The sequence below is a fragment of the Taudactylus pleione genome, unplaced genomic scaffold, assembly GCF_031769625.1.
Source record: "Taudactylus pleione unplaced genomic scaffold, aTauple2 ptg000987l, whole genome shotgun sequence".
NCBI classification, from domain to species: domain Eukaryota; kingdom Metazoa; phylum Chordata; class Amphibia; order Anura; family Myobatrachidae; genus Taudactylus; species Taudactylus pleione.
The window spans coordinates 2,331,592-2,351,442 of NW_028285388.1; the positions used below are offsets into that span (position 1 = coordinate 2,331,592).

Genomic DNA, 19,851 nt, shown 5'->3' on the forward strand with positions numbered 1-19,851 from the left:
AGCTCACAGTAACCTATGGGGACGGTACAGGAGGCTACAGCAAAATGTATCCTATGAGAGAGACAGGGAGATAGAGGCCCGGCTGGCAGAGCGGTGATGACGTCACGGCGTCTCCATGGTGATGGGTCAGATGCCGCCTCAAGTGCCAGTATCATGGCTGAGGACAAGCGGTCCCCGGGGGACCCCCAGTGGGATAGGGAGAAGGAGGCCTGGGCTGTGCTGGCAGCGGTTACTGCGTTATCCTTCATCAGCCGCTTCTACCGCCTCGCTGAGCCGCCCCATGTCTGGTAAGGGCCCAGTGACATAGTGTGGTATATAGGGGTAAGAGCACAGTGACGATGTATAGGGGACACATGGTGTGGTATATGGGGGTAAGAGCCCAGTGACTGTATAGGGGACACATGGTGTGGTATATGGGGGTAAGAGCCCAGTGACTGTGTGTAGGGGACACATAGTGTGGTATATGGGGCTAAGAGCCCTGAGTCTGTAATGGACACAGAGTATGGTATATGGGGGTAAGAGCACAGTGACTATATAGGGGACACATAGTGTGGTATATGGGGGTAAGAGCCCAGTGACTATGTATAGGGGACACATAGTGTGGTATATGGGGGTAAGAGCACAGTGACGATGTATAGGGGACACATAGTGTGGTATATGGGGGTAAGAGCCCAGTGACTGTATAGGGGACACATAGTGTGGTATATGTGGGTAAGAGCCCAGTGACTGTATAGGGGACACATAGTGTGGTATATGGGGGTAAGAGCCCAGTGACGATGTATAAGGGACACATAGTGTGGTATATGGGTGTAAGAGCCCAGTGACTGTATGGGGGACACATAGTGTGGTATATGGGGGTAAGAGCCCAGTGACTGTATGGGGGACACATAGTGTGGTATATGTGGGTAAGAGCCCAGTGACTGTATAGGGGACACATAGTGTGGTATATGTGGGTAAGAGCCCAGTGACTGTATAGGGGACACATAGTGTGGTATATGGGGTAAGAGCCCAGTGACTGTATAGGGGACACATAGTGTGGTATATGGGGGTAAGAGCCCAGTGACGATGTATAAGGGACACATAGTGTGGTATATGGGGGTAAGAGCCCAGTGACTATATAGGGGACACATAGTGTGGTATATTGGGGTAAGAGCCCAGTGACTGTATGGGGGACACATAGTGTGGTATATGGGGGTAAGAGCCCAGTGACTGTATGGGGGACACATAGTGTGGTATATGGGGGTAAGAGCCCAGTGACGATGTATAAGGGACACATAGTGTAGTATATGGGGGTAAGAGCCCAGTGACTGTGTATAAGGGACACATAGTGTGGTATATGGGGGTAAGGTTCCAGTGACGGGGCATGGAGTGTGGTAAATGGGGGTAATATAGGGGACTTACTTGAATGCACTTATGCCTGATGCCTCATTTCTGTAATCTTTTGACTTGCCTATAGTATGATTATGGTTTTATTCTCTTGCAGTTGGGATGAGACTCATTTTGGAAAGATGGGAAGCTATTACATAAACAGGACATTTTTCTTTGATGTTCACCCTCCATTAGGAAAGGTAAGCTAATGAGATTTCTCCTAAATAACACTCCTCTCCATGTATGACCGTTATCAGTGTCTATAAGTCACCGTTTCTATAACTGATGTCCATCCGTAATCTGCTTCTGTATAATTCCTGCACCTGTGCTCATAAAAGTGACTTATTTATCAATGCATATAATATCAAACATATCTGTCTCTGAGGGGGGTATTCAATTATGTGCGAAAAGTCCCTTACTTTTTGCCTGGCGAGGTTTTTGCCGTCTTCGCTGGTTTTCCATGCTGGAAAGTATTGCGCTTATCCCCGTATTCAATTCCAAATAAGCGAAAATGGAACCCGGCGAATTCGAAACCAGCGAAAAAGTCCTTTCAGATTTGGGGAAATCAGCCTGACGCCCCCAAAAGATGCACTGACATTGGGGATCCCTATAGATACCCCCGAATAGCCCTGCTGAAGGTATTTGGGGTACTTAAATGCTGTCAATAGCTGCTAATTAGCGTCTTTGCAGAAGTGGTGAAGAATAGCATTTAGCAGGGTTTTTTTGCTGAAAATAAGTAGTCCCAGCAAATTTGGGGTACATGAAAATGGGTGTTAGCATATTTTGAAGTTGCTAAAGTGAAGTTTAAAAAAAAAAACGTTAAAAATCCACCTGCTGCAAACTCCTGCAATCTTAAAAATACCTGGGGCATATTGGGGGCCCCCTGGAGTCTATTTCGCTAGTTTTTAAGTTTGTCCCCCAACATTGTTTTTTTTTCGACTCCCAAAATGAAAGTACTTTTTTGGGGGTGTTCTTAATTTTTTTTTTTTTTAAACTTTCTTTTTTTTTGACACAGTTTACCTTTAGGGGACTGTCGCAAGGGTGCAGGGTGGTTCACGCAAGTTTGCACCCCAAAACCCCAATTTTGCACTTTTTTTCGACAGCTTTCATAGGCAAATCTTTTTGCCTATCCCAATGCATTGACTTTCCACACCGCGAAAAGTCTTTGGAATTGAATACGGGGAAAAGTTTTTGCATGGCAAAATGATTTCACCGGCGAAACTTTTCCGCAGAAACCGACTTTTCGCACCTTATTGTATACCCCTCTGAGAGGGCAATAAATAGATATTGTGAGTTACTACAGCTATTAAACCTATCAGAGGCTTCCTCTCATTGTGTTACTGTTCAGTTACTAGATCATAGCAGATTGGCCACCTGCATACAATGTTGGTATATAAGCTTTATTGTTGTTACCGCGTTCTCCTCTATGCTCTGCTTATGTGGTCAGGGGGACATGCCCCGTTACCGTGGTACTTGTCTTTTTGTCTATTAAGCGGTTTCTATATGGAGTGGAGCTAGTGCCATTAATTTTATGACTTATGAAAACTCGGAGAGCAGAACTCTTGAACCATCTCTCCCCCCTTCCCCCCTGTTCTAACCACTGGTGGTCTCACTGCTACTAAGGTAACGCACATCTGTGTCCTGCATATTTCTCTCTAGATGCTGATTGGTTTAGCTGGTCATCTCACTGGCTACAATGGATCCTTCTCCTTTCTGAAGCCTGGGCAGCACTATGAGAGCCACTACTACCTGGGCATGAGAGGGGTGAGATATCTGACAAGCTGGGTGCCAGTCTCAAAGCCCGGTACATGAACGTTAGGAGATAGCATGGAGTGTGTGACTGTTCTCATGTCAGGGTGCATCTTACACTATATGTCCTGCATATTCTGTCTCTCTCTTCTCCCAATCCACCACTCCCCTCCCACTAGTACCTCCTATCACATGCCCACACAAGCACCATCCCTCTAAAGCTGCATACACACAGGACGATTCGCTCCATGAGCGACATCGTCCAGTGTGTACCCCCGGCAGGGGTGTGTTCCGTGTCGTTAACGACACTGAGCAGAAACACTGAACGATATCAAGAACGATTTTGTTCAGTGCCGGGCTCCCTCCCTCATCCCCAAACATGCTACAACCTGACGATATTGTCAGGTTGGACAGGAGGTTCGGGTGATGAACGGCAACAACCAGCAGGAGCGCGCATCGGTTGTTCATTGTTTTGGGGCAGGAACTGAACGATATTTTGGACGACTGAACGATAACTATATCATTATCGTTTCATTGTCCAAAATATTGCTGCGTGTGTACGCACCTTAACCCTGAGAATGGTCTGATGCTCTTATTGGATGTAGGTTGGTTTTAGATCCAATTATTTGAAAAGTGGCTGCACAGAGATATTGGCCATGGAGAACTGAATGCATTAGGAAGATGCCCTCTAGTGACACACTCTGACAGCAACACCTGTGTCCGCAAGCCTTTATCCTGCCCACTATATATCAGTAACCGAGCATGTGGTCTATACACGCCAGCATTAGCTAGTTACCGGATCTCATTGGCTACAGCTCCCTGCTGTGTTTATTAGGCCGGAGTAAGAACATTAAGTAACACGTTTTCTCTCTGCTGTAGTTCTGCGCCTTCCTGGGTGCCTGGCTCCCTCCATTTGTGTTCCTTATCGTTCACCAGCTGTCCACATCGCTAGCGGGGGCTCTGCTCGCATCTCTGCTGGTTCTGTTAGGTAAGGAAACCTCTATCCCCAGGTTACCATTTATGGGCTATATTGATTATTAATGTCTTGCCTGTATGTGTGCCTTTTAAATGTATATATTTTTTTTCTTCAAAGACGTACTGAAGCTTCTACACAAGTACATTGTTACATTGTGTTAGAGCGTGCCATCTTTCTTGTATCACATAATTGACATGGCCAGGGAGCGGGGTGACTCAAGGAGGCATCCGAGTTTAGAGGAAGAGAGGTTAGAGATCCCACTTTAGTCCTCTCTAGTTAGGGCCACAACGAGACCACAGGAAAGATAGTGCTTGAATAAGGGTTTAATTCAGGCTTGTATGCAAAACCCAAACATTACATTGCACAGTAACGTTAGATATGGACCTGCAAAGCTTAGTAAATATAAGCACGAATTTTGGAGAGCACTTTAACAGTAAGTGTATGATGGGTGGGAACGATCTTTTGGTTAATGTAGCTATGGGACGGTCCTCGGCTGTGGGGCAAGCCTTATCTCGGTAGATATAAGGGTTTTCTTTTTTAAATCGGGTAATTTTTTTATTAAAGTTTCACAAATTGTACACAAAGAAAACAAAACTTAACTTAACTGCAAAAACAAGGGGAATAATGAATACAAGGGGGTCAATTTACTAAGATGGGAGATCTATTAAGAAGTGATGTAACCCATGGCAACCAATCAGATTCCAGGTATTATCTTCTAGAAGGTGTAGATAAATGAGAAGTAGAATCTGGTTGGTTGCTATGGGCAACATCGCTTCTTAATAGAACTCCCATCTTAGTAAATTTACCCCTATCAGACTATGTATGAGACTAATACTATAAGGATAGAAAATAACGATTCCAGAGGGGAACAAAAAAAGCTTTATGGCAACAGCCAGTCCAAAATATGGGAAACTGACTGTCACGTGGGAGAATAAGGAAGGAGACAATAAAACACAAACATTACACAGGAACTTTAGCTATGGACCTACAAGGCTTAGTAAATATAAGTTTAAAATTCTCTTTTTCCTGTCCTCCTGCCATTGTCCTACGTAAGTGGGTTGTGGCACAGTGGTTGGGAACTGAAACTGGACCTGCTCTCACTGATTCCAAATCACTAAAACAATGTGTACTATTAGTTAGTGCTGGTACTGTAAAGCTGGCTGACCAGACGGGGCTGGAATCCATTGTGCAGAAGATAATTACTCTCAGTTGCTGCACTATCACCAGTTTCCTGGGAACTGGCTGCAAGAAAAAAAGAGGCATCAGCATAGGGATTTGCAGAGCTGGGAGGCGGAAGAGTAGCAGCGAGAGAGGGAAACCATAGAGAGTCCTGCCGTAGAGGAGAGGATGGATAGAGGCTGGGAGAGATAGAAACCATAGAGAGTCCTGCCGTAGAGGAGAGGATGGATAGAAGCGGGGAGAGACGAAAACCATAGAGAGTTCTGCCGTAGAGGAGAGGATGGATAGAAGCGGGGACAGGGGGGAAACATAGAGAGTCCTGCCGTAGAGGTGAGGATGGATAGAAGCGGGGAGAGAGGGGAACGATAGAGAGTCCTGCCGTAGAGGAGAATGGATAGAAGCGGGGAGAGAGGAAAACCATGGAGAGTCCTGCCGAAGCGGGGAGAGAGGGACACCATAGAGAGTCCTGCCGTAGAGGAGAGGATGGATAGAAGCGGGGAGAGAGGGGAACCATAGAGATTCCTGCCGTAGAGGAGAGGATGGATAGAAGTGGGGAGAGACGGGAAACCATAGAGAGTCCTGCCGTAGAGGAGAGGATGGATAGAAGCGGGGAGAGAGGGGAACGATAGAGAGTCCTGCCGTAGCGGAGAGGATGGATAGAAGCAGGGAGAGAGGAAAACCATGGAGAGTCCTGCCGTAGAGGAGAGGATGGATAGAAGCTGGGAGAGAGGGGAACCATAGAGAGTCCTGCCGTAGAGGAGAGGATGGATAGAAGCGGGGAGAGAGGAAAACCATGGAGAGTCCTGCCGTAGAGGAGAGGATGGATAGAAGCGGGGAGTGAGGGAAACCATAGAGAGTCCTGCCGTAAAAGTGAGGTTGGATAGAAGCGGGGAGAGAAGCTGGAGAAGTCACCGTGGGAGATAGTGGATGAGAGTTTTAGAATCTTTGGGTGCAGTCTGCAAGTGGTGGCTAATACAATGTATGACGTGCTAATGTGGTTCCAGACCACAGATTTTAGTTAGAACAAATCTTTAACTGTGTGAATAAAGAAACAGTGATGCTGTCACTGATTACATCATGGGCCAATATTGGAGTCTTGATGACAGCAGCATTTACATGGATCAGTGGAGCTGCAGAATATTCCCCTCCAATTTTAAGCAGGTACTCCTTCCCCTCCCCCATTCCTTACCCTTCCTTCTAAAACATGGTGACTCCTATTGTTCAGAGTGCTCTTTCTAACCACTATGATGGTTTTCTTGTTTACCCCAGACACTGGCTGCATCACGCTGTCCCAGTACATCCTGCTGGACCCAATCCTGATATTCTTCATTATGGGAGCCGTGCTGACTATGGTAAAGTTCCATTCCTGTTCCAGCAGGTGAGTGGACAGAGGATGGTCTGGAAAAAGCCTCTACTGAGCAGACACCAGCTTCTCATTACATGTACTTCATCTCAGGCCATTCAGCGTCCCCTGGTGGTCGTGGCTGGGACTGACTGGCGTCAGTTTGGCGGGAGCAATAGGAGTGAAATTCGTCGGCCTTTTCGTGGTTCTCTTCATCGGTCTAAACACAGTCAGGGACCTGTGGAAGCTGCTGGGAGATCTCAGTCTGACACTGGTAATTATAATGTGAGGCCTCTGGATTAATCATTGGTTTGCTCAGGTGGGAAACACCCCAGAATCCATGTACTCGCATCAGACTGACCGCGGAATCCGTCCGGTAGGTTGTTGCCGTAAAGTTTGGGATTTTAGGTGCGGTACTATATTCTGTAACCATGTAATATAGGTTTAAGTACGTATGTGCAAGTGTTGGCGATCATGTTAGATAAAACAGCAAAGAAAGTTGACGAAAAATCATTTGCCCACAAAATAGATCTAAATCCAATTAATATATAATCACCTTGCCTGAATATGTAATAATATTTATAGACCGATAACATAATACTCTGTAACCATTGGCTGGCTGTATACACAGAGCATCAGACTGATCCTAAATGTCTCTTTACTTTTATTGTGCTATAAAGTTTCTCCATATATATATATGCTACACATTCTTAATTATATTTGAGTTAATATCGCAGAAACTTTGCATCTGGATAAACTTGCAGTCGGGTTTCAGTGAAATATTCTCTAGCTGTTACTATTGTCACTAGATGGCAGCCAGCAGCTATTCTAATTGCTATAAACTAGGCAGAATTGTTACTTAATATACAGCGGCCATCTTTAGAAATAGATACATTATTTTGTTATAAATACTTAGTTATTGTGTAGTGTTCTGTTAACCCTACTAAAGCTTTATTGACATTCCGTGACCCTAATTTATAGTACCCTGCACAGACCAGACTGAATCATACGTACCCCGCACAGACCAGACTGAATCACATGTACCCTGCACAGACCAGACTGGATCATACGTACCCTGCACAGACCAGACTGAATCATACGTACCCCGCACAGACCAGACTGAATCATACGTACCCCGCACAGACCAGACTGAATCATACGTACCCCGCACAGACCAGACTGAATCATATGTACCCTGCACAGATCAGACTCAATCATATGTACCCCGCACAGATCAGACTCAATCATATGTACCCCGCACAGATCAGACTCAATCATATGTACACCGCACAGATCAGACTGGATCATATGTACCCTGCACAGACCAGACTGGATCATACGTACCCTGCACAGACCAGACTGAATCATATGTACCCTGCACAGACCAGACTGAATCATATGTACCCTGCACAGATCAGACTGGATCATATGTACACCGCACAGACCAGACTGGATCATACGTACCCTGCACAGACCAGACTGGATCATATGTACCCTGCACAGACCAGACTGAATCATACGTACCCCGCACAGATCAGACTGGATCATACGTACCCTGCACAGATCAGACTGAATCATATGTACCCTGCACAGACCAGACTGAATCATATGTACCCTGCACAGACCAGACTGAATCATACGTACCCTGCACAGATCAGACTGAATCATACGTACCCTGCACAGACCAGACTGAATCATATGTACCCCGCACAGATCAGACTGAATCATATGTACCCCGCACAGACCAGACTGAATCATACGTACCCCGCACAGATCAGACTGAATCATATGTACCCCGCACAGATCAGACTGAATCATATGTACCCCGCACAGATCAGACTGAATCATATGTACCCCGCACAGATCAGACTGAATCATATGTACCCCGCACAGATCAGACTGAATCATATGTACCCCGCACAGATCAGACTGGATCATACGTACTCCGCACAGACCAGACTGGATCATACGTACCCCGCACAGACCAGACTGGATCATACGTACCCCGCACAGACCAGACTGGATCATACGTACCCCGCACAGACCAGACTGGATCATACGTACCCCGCACAGACCAGACTGGATCATACGTACCCCGCACAGACCAGACTGGATCATACGTACCCCGCACAGACCAGACTGGATCATATGTACCCCGCACAGACCAGACTGGATCATACGTACCCCGCACAGATCAGACTGGATCATACGTACCCCGCACAGATCAGACTGGATCATACGTACACCGCACAGACCAGACTGGATCATACGTACCCCGCACAGACCAGACTGGATCATACGTACCCCGCACAGACCAGACTGGATCATACGTACCCCGCACAGACCAGACTGAATCATATGTACCCCGCACAGACCAGACTGAATCATATGTACCCCGCACAGACCAGACTGAATCATACGTACCCCGCACAGATCAGACTGGATTATACGTATCCCGCACTCACCTGCCGTGTGTTTCCCCTTACAGGAAGTCATCCTCCGTCACTTGGCTGCACGTGTCCTCTGCCTCATCCTCCTGCCGCTTGTCCTGTACTCCCTCATCTTTGCTGTACATTTCACCGTTCTTAATAAAAGGTATATTGATGGTCCCTGTGCGTTTCTGCCAGATCTGTGTCTCCTCTAACCTGCGTATCGCACACATTATCCATCCAGCAGAGGTTGCTCATCACAGAGCTGCAGGTTACCGCAGGCTGCACCTTATACAGCAACAGCCTATTCAGGCACTTCAGCCCTTGTGAGGTTTCCGTGGATTAATTGCCTGTCCCTGTCTTGTAGTGGGCCTGGTGATGGCTTCTTCAGTTCAGCTTTCCAGTCCCGTCTGCTCGGAAACAATCTCCACAATGCCTCCATGCCGGAACGTAAGTATGGCACCGAGTCCCAGATCTAGTGGTTGGGCTGTTTATTTGGTCTTAGTTCTCCTCTCTCTCTCATTGTGTCTCTGTCTCATTATTTCTCTGTTTCGTGGTGTGTCTCTCTTGTTACCCCCCCCTCGCTGTGTATGGCATGTGTGTACGGGGCGCACAGGAGCGCTGTGTATAATGGGTTACACTCTTCCCTAGACCTAGCGTACGGCTCAGTCATTACCCTGAAGAGCGTGCGAACGGCGAGCGGATACCTGCACTCACACTGGCACTTATACCCAGAGGGAGTGGGAGCGCGGCAGCAGCAGGTTGGTACAGTAATACGTATTGTCCGGTTCCCCGCACTATTGACCAGTGATGATATGTCACCCCCGTCCTCCTTGCAGGTCACCACTTACTCCCACAAAGATCAGAACAACCTGTGGATTGTGAAGAAACACGACTCTGAATACGGTAATGGACACGGGCCGGCCACGTTGCTAGGAGTCGTGGGGTTACCACTGATGCCTTTATCGTTTCATTACAGACACAGAAGCGCCCCTTGAATTTGTCCATCACGGAGACATTATCCGTCTGGAGCACAAAATGTAAGTTCTGCTTTGGAGCTGTACAAAAAAAGCTATCAAACTTTGTTTATAGTATATTTGTATGTAGTATATTTATTTGTATGTAGTATATTTGTATGTAGTATATTTATTTGTATGTAGTATATTTGTATATAGTATATTTATTTGTATATAGTATATTTGTATGTAGTATATTTGTATATAGTATATTTGTATGTAGAATAACCGGGGTTTGGGGCTCACTGTCCTTGGTTTGTCTTTTCTTTTTCTTTAATATACAATATCTGCAAATATTCTGGAAGCAGGGGCGCATTATGTATGAAAAGGATTGGTGACCCTTGTGTAATGTTACCAATCCCAGGACTCTCCTACATTCTGTGCAAACCGCTGTAGTACTGGGCTCGCTGCCACAGGCAGCTCGCAGGGTCTGTGGGCGTTTTTTTTTCTCTGTCCGCTTGCAAAGCTGTGGGAGACCTCCTACAGCCTGTGCGAGCGGCCAGGAGGCCGTTGCGATTATCGCGACCATCGGCCTTGTGACGAGACCCTGGGGTAGGGTCTTTGCTACCGCAAGGCCGAGTGGACTTCCTGCTCTAATAGAGCAGGAAGTCCATTACTGACATCAGTAGTGATGTCAGTAGGAATTCCCACAAACGGCAGGCGTTCCTAAGGGAACGCCTGCGTTTGTACAGCCACCCCCTCCCCACACCCACACCCGCCTACAAAACGGGGCGAGCTCTCACTCACCATCGACAGCCGCCCCGTCTTGTAGCAAGTCCCGTAGCGACTGAGCTTCAGTTGCTGGACGGGGCTCACGCATGTGCACGCCGGACGCGGCACATGCGCAGTGGGGAAACATCGAGCTCGCGTGCGGCTCTGAATCAGGCCCTTTGTCAGGAGACCCTTTGTCATGAGCATATGAAGGATATTTCTGCGAGGATCTGATTATAAATCATTGCACCAAGGGTCTGGTTCATTACTGATCGCAAATGCGATTGCCATAGCGATTACACACGCAGTCTCAGATAGTATGCTAATCCTCTGCGATCGCTATGCCGCAGCAGCAGAACATAAGAACGCCCACTTTAACTTACACACATCCGTAATACTTAGCAAGACTGTGAAACCATCGGTAACATGGAGTACCATCGCAGCCTCACGCACACTGGCACAAGAGCTGACCTTACTCAGAAATTGCTAACTTTAGTTCACGCTATGAGTCCTCAGGCTGCGTATGGCATTGCAGTGGATAATTTATGCACGCCCCTGCACCGGCGTTCAAACGCACTGATACGCCTGCATTCGGCTGACCACCCCAACGTCACCACCCACAAACGGCGCTTCCTGTCAATCACTCTGCGATGGGTCTGCGTAGTCACTGTGATCGTAATCCCGATGTGTGCGTAATCGCAGTTGAGATTGGCAAAGAATCGGGCCCCAAGTCCCGACTTGAAAAGGTTAAATCGGTGAAAACTGTTGTCCTTACATCTTCCATATGTATCTTCTGCCATATACAGTGCATCCGGAAAGTATTCACAACGCTTCCCTTTTTCCACATTTTGTTATGTTACAGCCTTATTCCAAAATGGAATAAATTCATTTTTGTCCTCAACATTCTACACACAATACCCCATAATGACAATGTGTAAAAAGTTTTTTGAGATATTTGCAAATTTAAATAAAAAAAGAACGTTAAGAAATCACATGTACATAAGTATTCACAGCCTTTGCCATGAAGTTCAAAATTGAGCTAAGGTGCATCCTGTTTCCACTGATCATCCTTGAGATGTTCCTACAGCTTAATTGGAGTCCACCTGTGGTAAATTCAGTTGATTGGACATGATTTTGAAAGGCATACACCTGTCTATATAAGGTTCCCACACTTGATAGTGCATGTCAGAGCACAAACCAAGCATGAAGTCCAAGGAATTGTCTGTAGACCTCCGAGACAGGATTGTTTCGAGGTACAAATCTGGGAAAGGTTACAGAAAAATATCTGCTGCTTTTGAGGGTCCCAATGAGCACAGTGGCCTCCATCATCCGTAAATGGAAGAAGTTCGGAACCACCAAGACTTTTCCTAGAGTTGGTCGGCCGTCTAAACTGAGCGATCGGGGGAGAAGGGTCCTAGTCAGGGAGGTGACCAAGATCCCGATGGTCACTCTGTCAGAGCTACAGCATTCCTCTGTGGAGAGAGGAGAACCAGAAGGACAACCATCTCTGCAGCAATCCACCAATCAGGCCTGTATGGTAGAATGGCCAGACGGAAGCCACTCTTCAGTAAAAAGCACACGGCAGCCCGCCTGGAGTTTGCCAAAATGCACCTGAAGGACTCTCAGACCATGATGAGACATATTGAACTCTTTGGCGTGAATGCCAGGTGTTATGTTTGGAGGAAACCAGGCACCGCTCATCACCAGGCCAATACCATCCCTACAGTGAAGCTTGGTGGTGGCAGCATCATGCTGTGGGGATATTTTTCAGCGGCAGGAACTAGGAGACTAGTCAGGATAGAGTGAAAGATGAATGCAGCAATGTACAGAGATATCCTGGATGAAAACCTGCTCCAGAGCGCTATTGACCTCAGACTGGGGCGATGGTTCATCTTTCAGCAGGACAACGACCCTAAGCACACAGCCAAGATATCAAAGGAGTGGCTTCAGGACAACTCTGTGAATGTCCTTGAGTGGCCCAGCCAGAGCCCAGACTTGAATCCAATTGAACATCTCTGGAGAGATCTGAAAATGGCTGTGCACCGACTCTTCCCATCCAACCTGATGGAGCTTGAGAGGTGCTGCATTGAGGAATTATTATTATTATCCTTTATTTATATGGCGCCACAAAGGTTCTGCAGCGCCTTACACAGTACATAAATGAGCACACAAAAAAAAACGTTATTAGCCGTACAATACAAGGCAGTACAAGGACATGGTTTATAGACATAGCTGCATAACACAAGCAGCAGGACATAAGCAACCAAGTGTTAGGTGCTGTTGTGGGGAGTTAGGAGTAAATTATACTATAAGTAGGGGGAGGAGAAGCAGGTGAGGAATGAGGGCCCTGCTCGTGAGAGCTTCCATTCTAAAGGGGAGGGGCATACAGACAGGGGTGACACAGATGGGGTAGATAGTGAGGAAGGAGCATGGAGCAATGGGTTAGGATATGTGCTGCGGATTGTGTGTGTATAAGATGACCTGATGTTATGTCAAAATTAATTCCTTCATTCATCTATCTCTATGTCAACAAATAGATTTTGATTATGTGTTATTTACATGAGATGTACAAAATAAAGTTGTAGCACCTTAATTATTGTGTGTTACATTGTAGCATCTAAATACAGTACATCCAGATAAAAATGCAGCTATTATGGGACTGTCCTGTCATCCTAATACAGTAGTGACTACTTTAATCCCAGCTGCTGGGTGCTATGCCATGCTCCTATCAGTGTGTGCATCTCACATGCTAGACCCACCCACAAATGGGTGCATGTTGTGGTCCCACAGGTTGTTGTTGTGCCTGGGCCCAGAATTTCTCTTGGCAGCCCTGGAGGTGACAGGCAGAACCAGGAGGGCTTAGTGGTGTGGTGGGGTAACAAGACCATGGAGGGAGGGAGGGGGCTGAGAGTGGAGGAACAGGAAAGGAGCAGAGGGTTGGAAGGCAGACTGATGAGAGAAAAAAGGTGGAACAATAAGTGGAGGAGACAGGAGGGGGGGGATAGAGATGGATAAAGCAGAGGAATATGTGGGCACTGAATAAGGGGGGTGTTTGCAGTAAGCGTGTTCATGCTGTGGACGAGGTAATAAGTGAGATGAAAACTGGAGTTAAATGTTCAGAAATACAGGTAAGAGAACAGCGCTGCTAATGTATGAGCACAGCTCCAAAAGTGATATATAAAGAGAGGTGTGTGAGTAGTGGGTGCAGGAATTAGTTATTAAAAGGATGATTAAGGTGAACATATGTGACGCAAAGGAAAAAGGCAATACAAACGAGAGTATGAGGGGAAAAATGACAATGTACAGAGACCATCCAGTCAGAAATGTTATGAACAACAAAGATCAATCAATAGGAGCAGCAGCAGATAGGGGGGTACCTGCAATGTCCAAGCAGTGAGTGCAGCAAGGAGAGTCCTAGGTATTCATACAGCGGCAGATGGTGAATTTGGAAATTCACATAAATATGTTGCTTGATGTCGGTCAGGAGGTGTTCTGGCTTTGAGGATGTTTTCCCTCAGTTTTTCTCTAGCTTAACTCCAGCGTAACTGCGTCTTAGTTATTAAATTGTAATTACACTTATAATCTAACACTTGGAATCTAATGCAGCCTACGTCTTTGCAGCCTTACTGATCACTAATGGCGAAACTGCCCAAAGATAGGTGTGCCAAGCATGTGGCATCATATTCAAAAAGACTTGAGGCTGTAATTGCTGCCAAAGGTGCATCAACAAAGTATTGAGCAAAGGTTGTGAATTGTTATGTACATGTGATTTCTTAGTTGTGTATTTTTTTATTATTAAATTTGCAAAAATCGTAAAAAAACCAAAACTTTTTACACGTTGTCATTATGGGGTACTGTGTGTAGAATTATGAGGACAAAAATGAATTTATTCTGTTTTGGAATAAGGCTGTAACATAACAAAATGTGGAATAAGTGAAGCGTTGTGAATACTTTCCGGAATCACTGTAGTGTTGTCCCATCATCCATAGTGATCCCATCTTACCTACCACTAATGGTGCATACACACACAACGATTTTTTGAACGATTATCATTAAACGATATCGTTTAACGATAATCGTTTGAAAAAATCGTTCACTTTCTGAGTCAAACGGTGAACGATTATTGTTCATGCGCGTTCACGTTTGTAGTTTGTAGTTCAGTCAGACTTGTCAACTCAACGATTTTCATTAAGTTAATATGCAAACATCGTTTGTAGTTCATAAAAATCGTTCATTACATTTAAATGAACATAGTAAATGAACAACTTTAGTAAACGATTTTAGTTCATTTTTTCAAGGTAGAAAATCGTTTACTAAAATCATTCATTAACTGAATCGTTGTGTGTGTGTATGCAGCTCTGACTCAGGAGACGAGGAACCCAACTCTAAATTGAATATACCTGCACTTGTGAGAGCTGTAAAATCTATTCTTCGAATAGAAATGATAGAACCCACTCCTAAGACAAACCAGCCACTCTTTAGGCGACAGAAGGTAGTTTTACCAGAGTTTCCTCACTCTGCTCAGCTATCTGATCTAATGAGTGAGACATGGAATATGCTTCACAATAAAAAGTTTCAGCTGCCTAAACACTTGATTTCTTTTTACGCTCTTCCAGCTACTGATTGCACTAAATGGGAAGTTCCCCCTGCCGTGGATTCCCACGTGACATGCTTGGTTAAGAATGCTAACTTACCTATCCATACAGCAACTCCTTAACCACTTAACTGACAAATTCTTTTTCCAAAAACCGCTCCAAAATTGTCGGTTTCTTTTATGATTGAATTAGGTCAAGAACATAATTTTAAACTTATCCATCACTATTTTATTTGAAAAATAGCGATTTCTACTTCAGGGTCCATAGGGGGTCCACAGGGTTGACCTTGGGGTATAGGTTGGGAACCAAATCCGGGCACCACGCAGTTAAAGCTTTTAGCTCCCAGGATGCACTGGGTCCACTCTCCCTATAACCCCACCCCCAAGCCAGAGGCACCTCAGTTTAAGTTGGTGCCCGGCCGGAGTCGGGTCACCGTTAGCGCAGGGGGAGCTGATTAGCAGCCCCTAAGCTTATTTTATTTTTTTAGGGACAAAGTTTTTTCCATGGACTTTGGACTCTTCAGAGCGGCAGCGTCGGACTGTCCATAGGACGTCTAAGCTGCCGCTCCGTCACCCCGCTGGCGCTGAGACGCCAGTACAGATCTGGGGATCTCAGCGGGACCCCAGAGTCTGTACTAGCCGGACTCTGTGGGCGCCCAGGACTGCTGCCGGATCCACGGGGAGCAGGTAAGGTCGCGGATCACCGCTTGCGGTGATCCGCGCATTCAAATGCAGTCCTGTGCCTCCGGTCTCAGGGGACAGACCGGAGGCGCCGGCAGTGGCGGCGGGCCCCCCATACCCCGTGTGTCCACTAGACCACCAGGGACTTAACGATCGGTGCAGGGAGCCGGCGTCCCGGGGGTTAATAGCCGGCCAGGGGAGGCAGCCTTCCCTGTTACAGCGGCTCCTCCCCTCAGCTCAGCGCGCCTTTCAGTATCCATAGTCTGGCGTCGCTGAGCTGCTTCCTCCGCGGGCCACGCTTCTTCTGAGGTCTCCAGCGGCCATTTTATCTCTGTGGTGCAGCAGAAATCTCTGGAGATGGCAGTGAGTCCAGTCCCCCTGCGTACCTCACCATCAGGTCAGTGTACACAGCACTGTAGCCTTCCCAGACACTGAATCTGGGCAGTTGAATGCAGTGTAATAGTGCAGTATATTATATGACATGTTTATGTATATATGTATATATCTGCATTGTATGTGACTTATGCTAGTGCTGACTGTACTTTATTCTCTCACCTGTCAGTGTATATCTATCCCTTTTCTTTATCTGCCCTAATACAGCTGTACTTAGGGTGGTTCTGAGACCTCACATTTATATACTTGTTAATATTTGTGTGGTTTGTCACATACTGTTGCGTGCTGCACGTTGCCATATTTTAGATGGAACTGTGTGTTGCATACGCTGAAAATGGGTCCCTGCAGCTAATTTTTGGCATCAGTCAGGACCAGTATAGCGCTGCTTAATATTTCCGCCAAGATTGGTCAGATATGTCTGACCAGGAGATAGAGCGTTATACTGCACCCATTTTTACTATCCTGCAAGTCATGTGCTGCAGGTGTTAGTGCGGAGGATTTGACTCATAAAGGGTTCTGTATGTGGCGTCATCTGGTGCTGGCCTCTTTCACGACCCCCTTGGGCGGTTTGTTTTCTCGGGATCCTCTCAATTGCGGATCGCCGGGCGGGCCCCATTGTTGTACCTCACTTGGGGTTACTTCACCATACTGCCCTTTTCATCTCAGGGTATCTCGCAGCTTCTTGCACTCTTCCCCTGTGACACAGACTACCGCTCCCTGCAGGGGTTTTTCGCAGTATATGAATTCCCCCTGGTGCCACAATAGTCTGTCATTCCCCTTGCAGGGATTACCACAACAGCCACCCTGGGTGGATGTTGTTTTCTACGAAACGCTAATCGGCGTGGTTGACGCCCTGTGGTTACTTCCCAGTTGGCTCTGCCGTGAACTGGGTACTGTTCGGGGCTCTTTCCCTCTTACACGGGGGGAAGCCTATTTCAGGTATTATTATCCCTGCTTTAGGGCTGGTAGCAGGTCCATTCTGGTTAGAGTGAATGTTGACCTGCACCTGTATCATACACCCTCAGTATTGCGTGCCTTCGGGTTCCCTGTTGCTGACTAGCGGGTGGATCGCATAGCGGGACTCTGGCTGTTGCCAGATAGGAGGTGTTACAACAGTGTTTGGCCTCCTGTCCCAAATTCCCTGAGGGTCATCACGAGCCCCTCCTGGGGGGGATGGGCGTGTTACTCGTCTGATTACAGACGTTACTACGCCTCCCATTCCTGCGTGGTCGGATTCTTCGGATCCGTAGGTGGTAACGCTGCCTGAAATCAGTATACTTGCTTTCAGGAGTTGTTACCCATCCTACCATGGCTATAGCATGGTTGGTTAATACTATTGCATATTGGGTTGATGCATTTGTAACGTTTTTTCCCCTCCAACACGTCGGGGGTTCAAATGTATTTGGTCGCTCACGTAATATATGCTGTTGTCATAGGTGGAAATGCCTATATTGGATACCAGTCTCCTAACTTTCAGAGTTCCGGCTGCGACTGTATCCTCCGTAATACCCTATGGCTGCGCTCTGGGAATGCAGAGGTACAGATACCATCTTTAGGGTTGATATTGTTTGGTCCTGACCTTGACAAGATTGTAGTAACATTGGCAGTATTACTAACGACAAGTTTACCGCTTTCAGCTGTGCCCACTACAAGGCCTCAGACTAAGTCTGTTAAGTCTTTTTTGTCCTCTGGGTCAGCCTAAAGGTCTGTTTCTTCGTAGACTGTCGGCATCTACAAGGGCCGACATATCCAGTACCGAGCAGGCCTGGACTGCCAGCCGATCCTGCTTCTGAACCTACGGATATCTCTTCAGCCTGACGGGACAGGCCTACAACTGGGAGATACCGATTTTCTCAGTTCGCCCGGTATTAGTGTCAAGTTGCCGCGGCTACGTGGGTAGGAGGGTACGCCCTCTTTACAAGGGCCTTACAGATCCAGAAAGCTATGCAGTTGTTGCGGTAAGTGGAGCTAATTAGGCCATCCCCACTATCTCAGTGAGGGACTGGTTGTTCTGCTTTCTTTCTGGTGCGGTGGCTGAATGGTCCTCTTTGGCCTATTCTCTGTCTCAATTCCCTGAACCAGTTCCTAAAGCTACCTGGGCTCAGGAGGAAATCCCTATGCTCCATCATACGATGTTTGGAACCTGGGGACTTTATGGTATCACTGGATATACAGGACGCGTGCCTACGGGTACTTACAGAGACCTTTCCTCAGCATGGGCTGAGGTTTGCTGTATCACAGCAACACTTACAATTTTTCGGGCTCTGCCTGTTGGGACTGTCCTCAGCCCCACAGGGGTTTACCAGCGTTTTGGATTTTCTGACAGTTCTTCTGTTCAGTATATCCCAATGCTCCTGTACCTGGACGGCCTCCTGCTCTTAGCGGGATCACCGGGGTACTTTACGGCCAGGTCAGGATGACTGTGGCTTCTTCAGGGTGCAGACGTTTAATCAACGGGGAAAAAGTCCTCCCTGCATCCCTCTCTGGGTATTCTTCATCTAGGATCCCTGCTGGATTCTCAGAATCTGAGAATTCTTCTGGCGTAAGACGGAATCTCCTCTCTTCCATTAGGAGTACATGGTTGTCTGCGCAGTCGACAGATGTCTTTACACTCTGGGATGCATGGTGGAATGGGCTCAGTTCCATTCCAGGCCTTTCCATAATTGGCTCATCTCCAGATGGAATGAGTTTTTTCTGTCGGATAACTGTTCAAACGATGATGCTCTCTCCGGAGGCAAGTCGGTCCCTGTCCGGGTGGCTATGGCCATCTCGTCCAGGGTTTTCTTTGCTATGGACAGTGTCTGGATCGAATCCTTTTCAGTGCAGTTGGACGTCTGTCGATTCCACCCTGTCAATTAACTTACTCTGGCATAACTCTTGTTTCCCGGTGAACCTGAAAAGGTTCAGTCCGACAGGGTCAGGACAGTGGCTTCCTTTTTAGCAACACTGTTCGTTGGGTGGCAATGACAGGTATGTCACATATTCGGACATAGTCCGAGGGTCTCCTCCCGACCATCTCGGCAGCGTTCATTTCAGGAGCTCTCCATTGGGAAGCGGGAGTCCTCAGCCGTCACGCCGTGCATCCCGGGGACTAGTCTCTTCCCCAAGAGAGGTTTCATCTCCTGGTGAGCAGGGGGGGCCCCCCTGAGGTGACCCTCATGGCCTTCTGACTTTATCACACTATGGTGTTACAGTTCAGCTTTGGGGATTCTGAAGCAACCTTCAGCGACTCTTTGTCGGTGAAGTGGTCCTTCCACTTTGTGTACCTGTGTTCTCCGGTCTCCCTTCTTCCTCAAGGTCTTTGGAAGTGTTTTCAATCGAGACGGAGATGCTTTCCTGCTGGTGGCTCCTGATTGCCCCAGATGTCAGGGGTACTTGGATCTTCGGAGTCTCTACATCGATACTCCATCCCT

The 19,851-nt window shown here is 47.0% G+C and overlaps 1 protein-coding gene across 2 annotated transcripts in view; it reads left to right on the forward strand.

Annotated features, from left to right (window-relative positions):
- The window catches only part of POMT2 (protein O-mannosyltransferase 2), a 48,981-nt gene continuing 29,130 nt past the window's right edge, over nt 1-19,851 (forward strand). For both annotated transcript variants that reach the window (XM_088460868.1, XM_088460869.1), the window contains exons 1-11: nt 1-287; nt 1,484-1,568; nt 3,028-3,132; nt 3,997-4,105; nt 6,542-6,650; nt 6,729-6,888; nt 9,103-9,209; nt 9,411-9,493; nt 9,695-9,804; nt 9,883-9,949; nt 10,023-10,083. In XM_088460868.1, the coding sequence (XP_088316994.1) occupies nt 97-287; nt 1,484-1,568; nt 3,028-3,132; nt 3,997-4,105; nt 6,542-6,650; nt 6,729-6,888; nt 9,103-9,209; nt 9,411-9,493; nt 9,695-9,804; nt 9,883-9,949; nt 10,023-10,083 (1,187 nt within the window). In that variant the 5' untranslated portion in view covers nt 1-96. The remainder of the gene's footprint in view (nt 288-1,483; nt 1,569-3,027; nt 3,133-3,996; nt 4,106-6,541; nt 6,651-6,728; nt 6,889-9,102; nt 9,210-9,410; nt 9,494-9,694; nt 9,805-9,882; nt 9,950-10,022; nt 10,084-19,851) is intronic.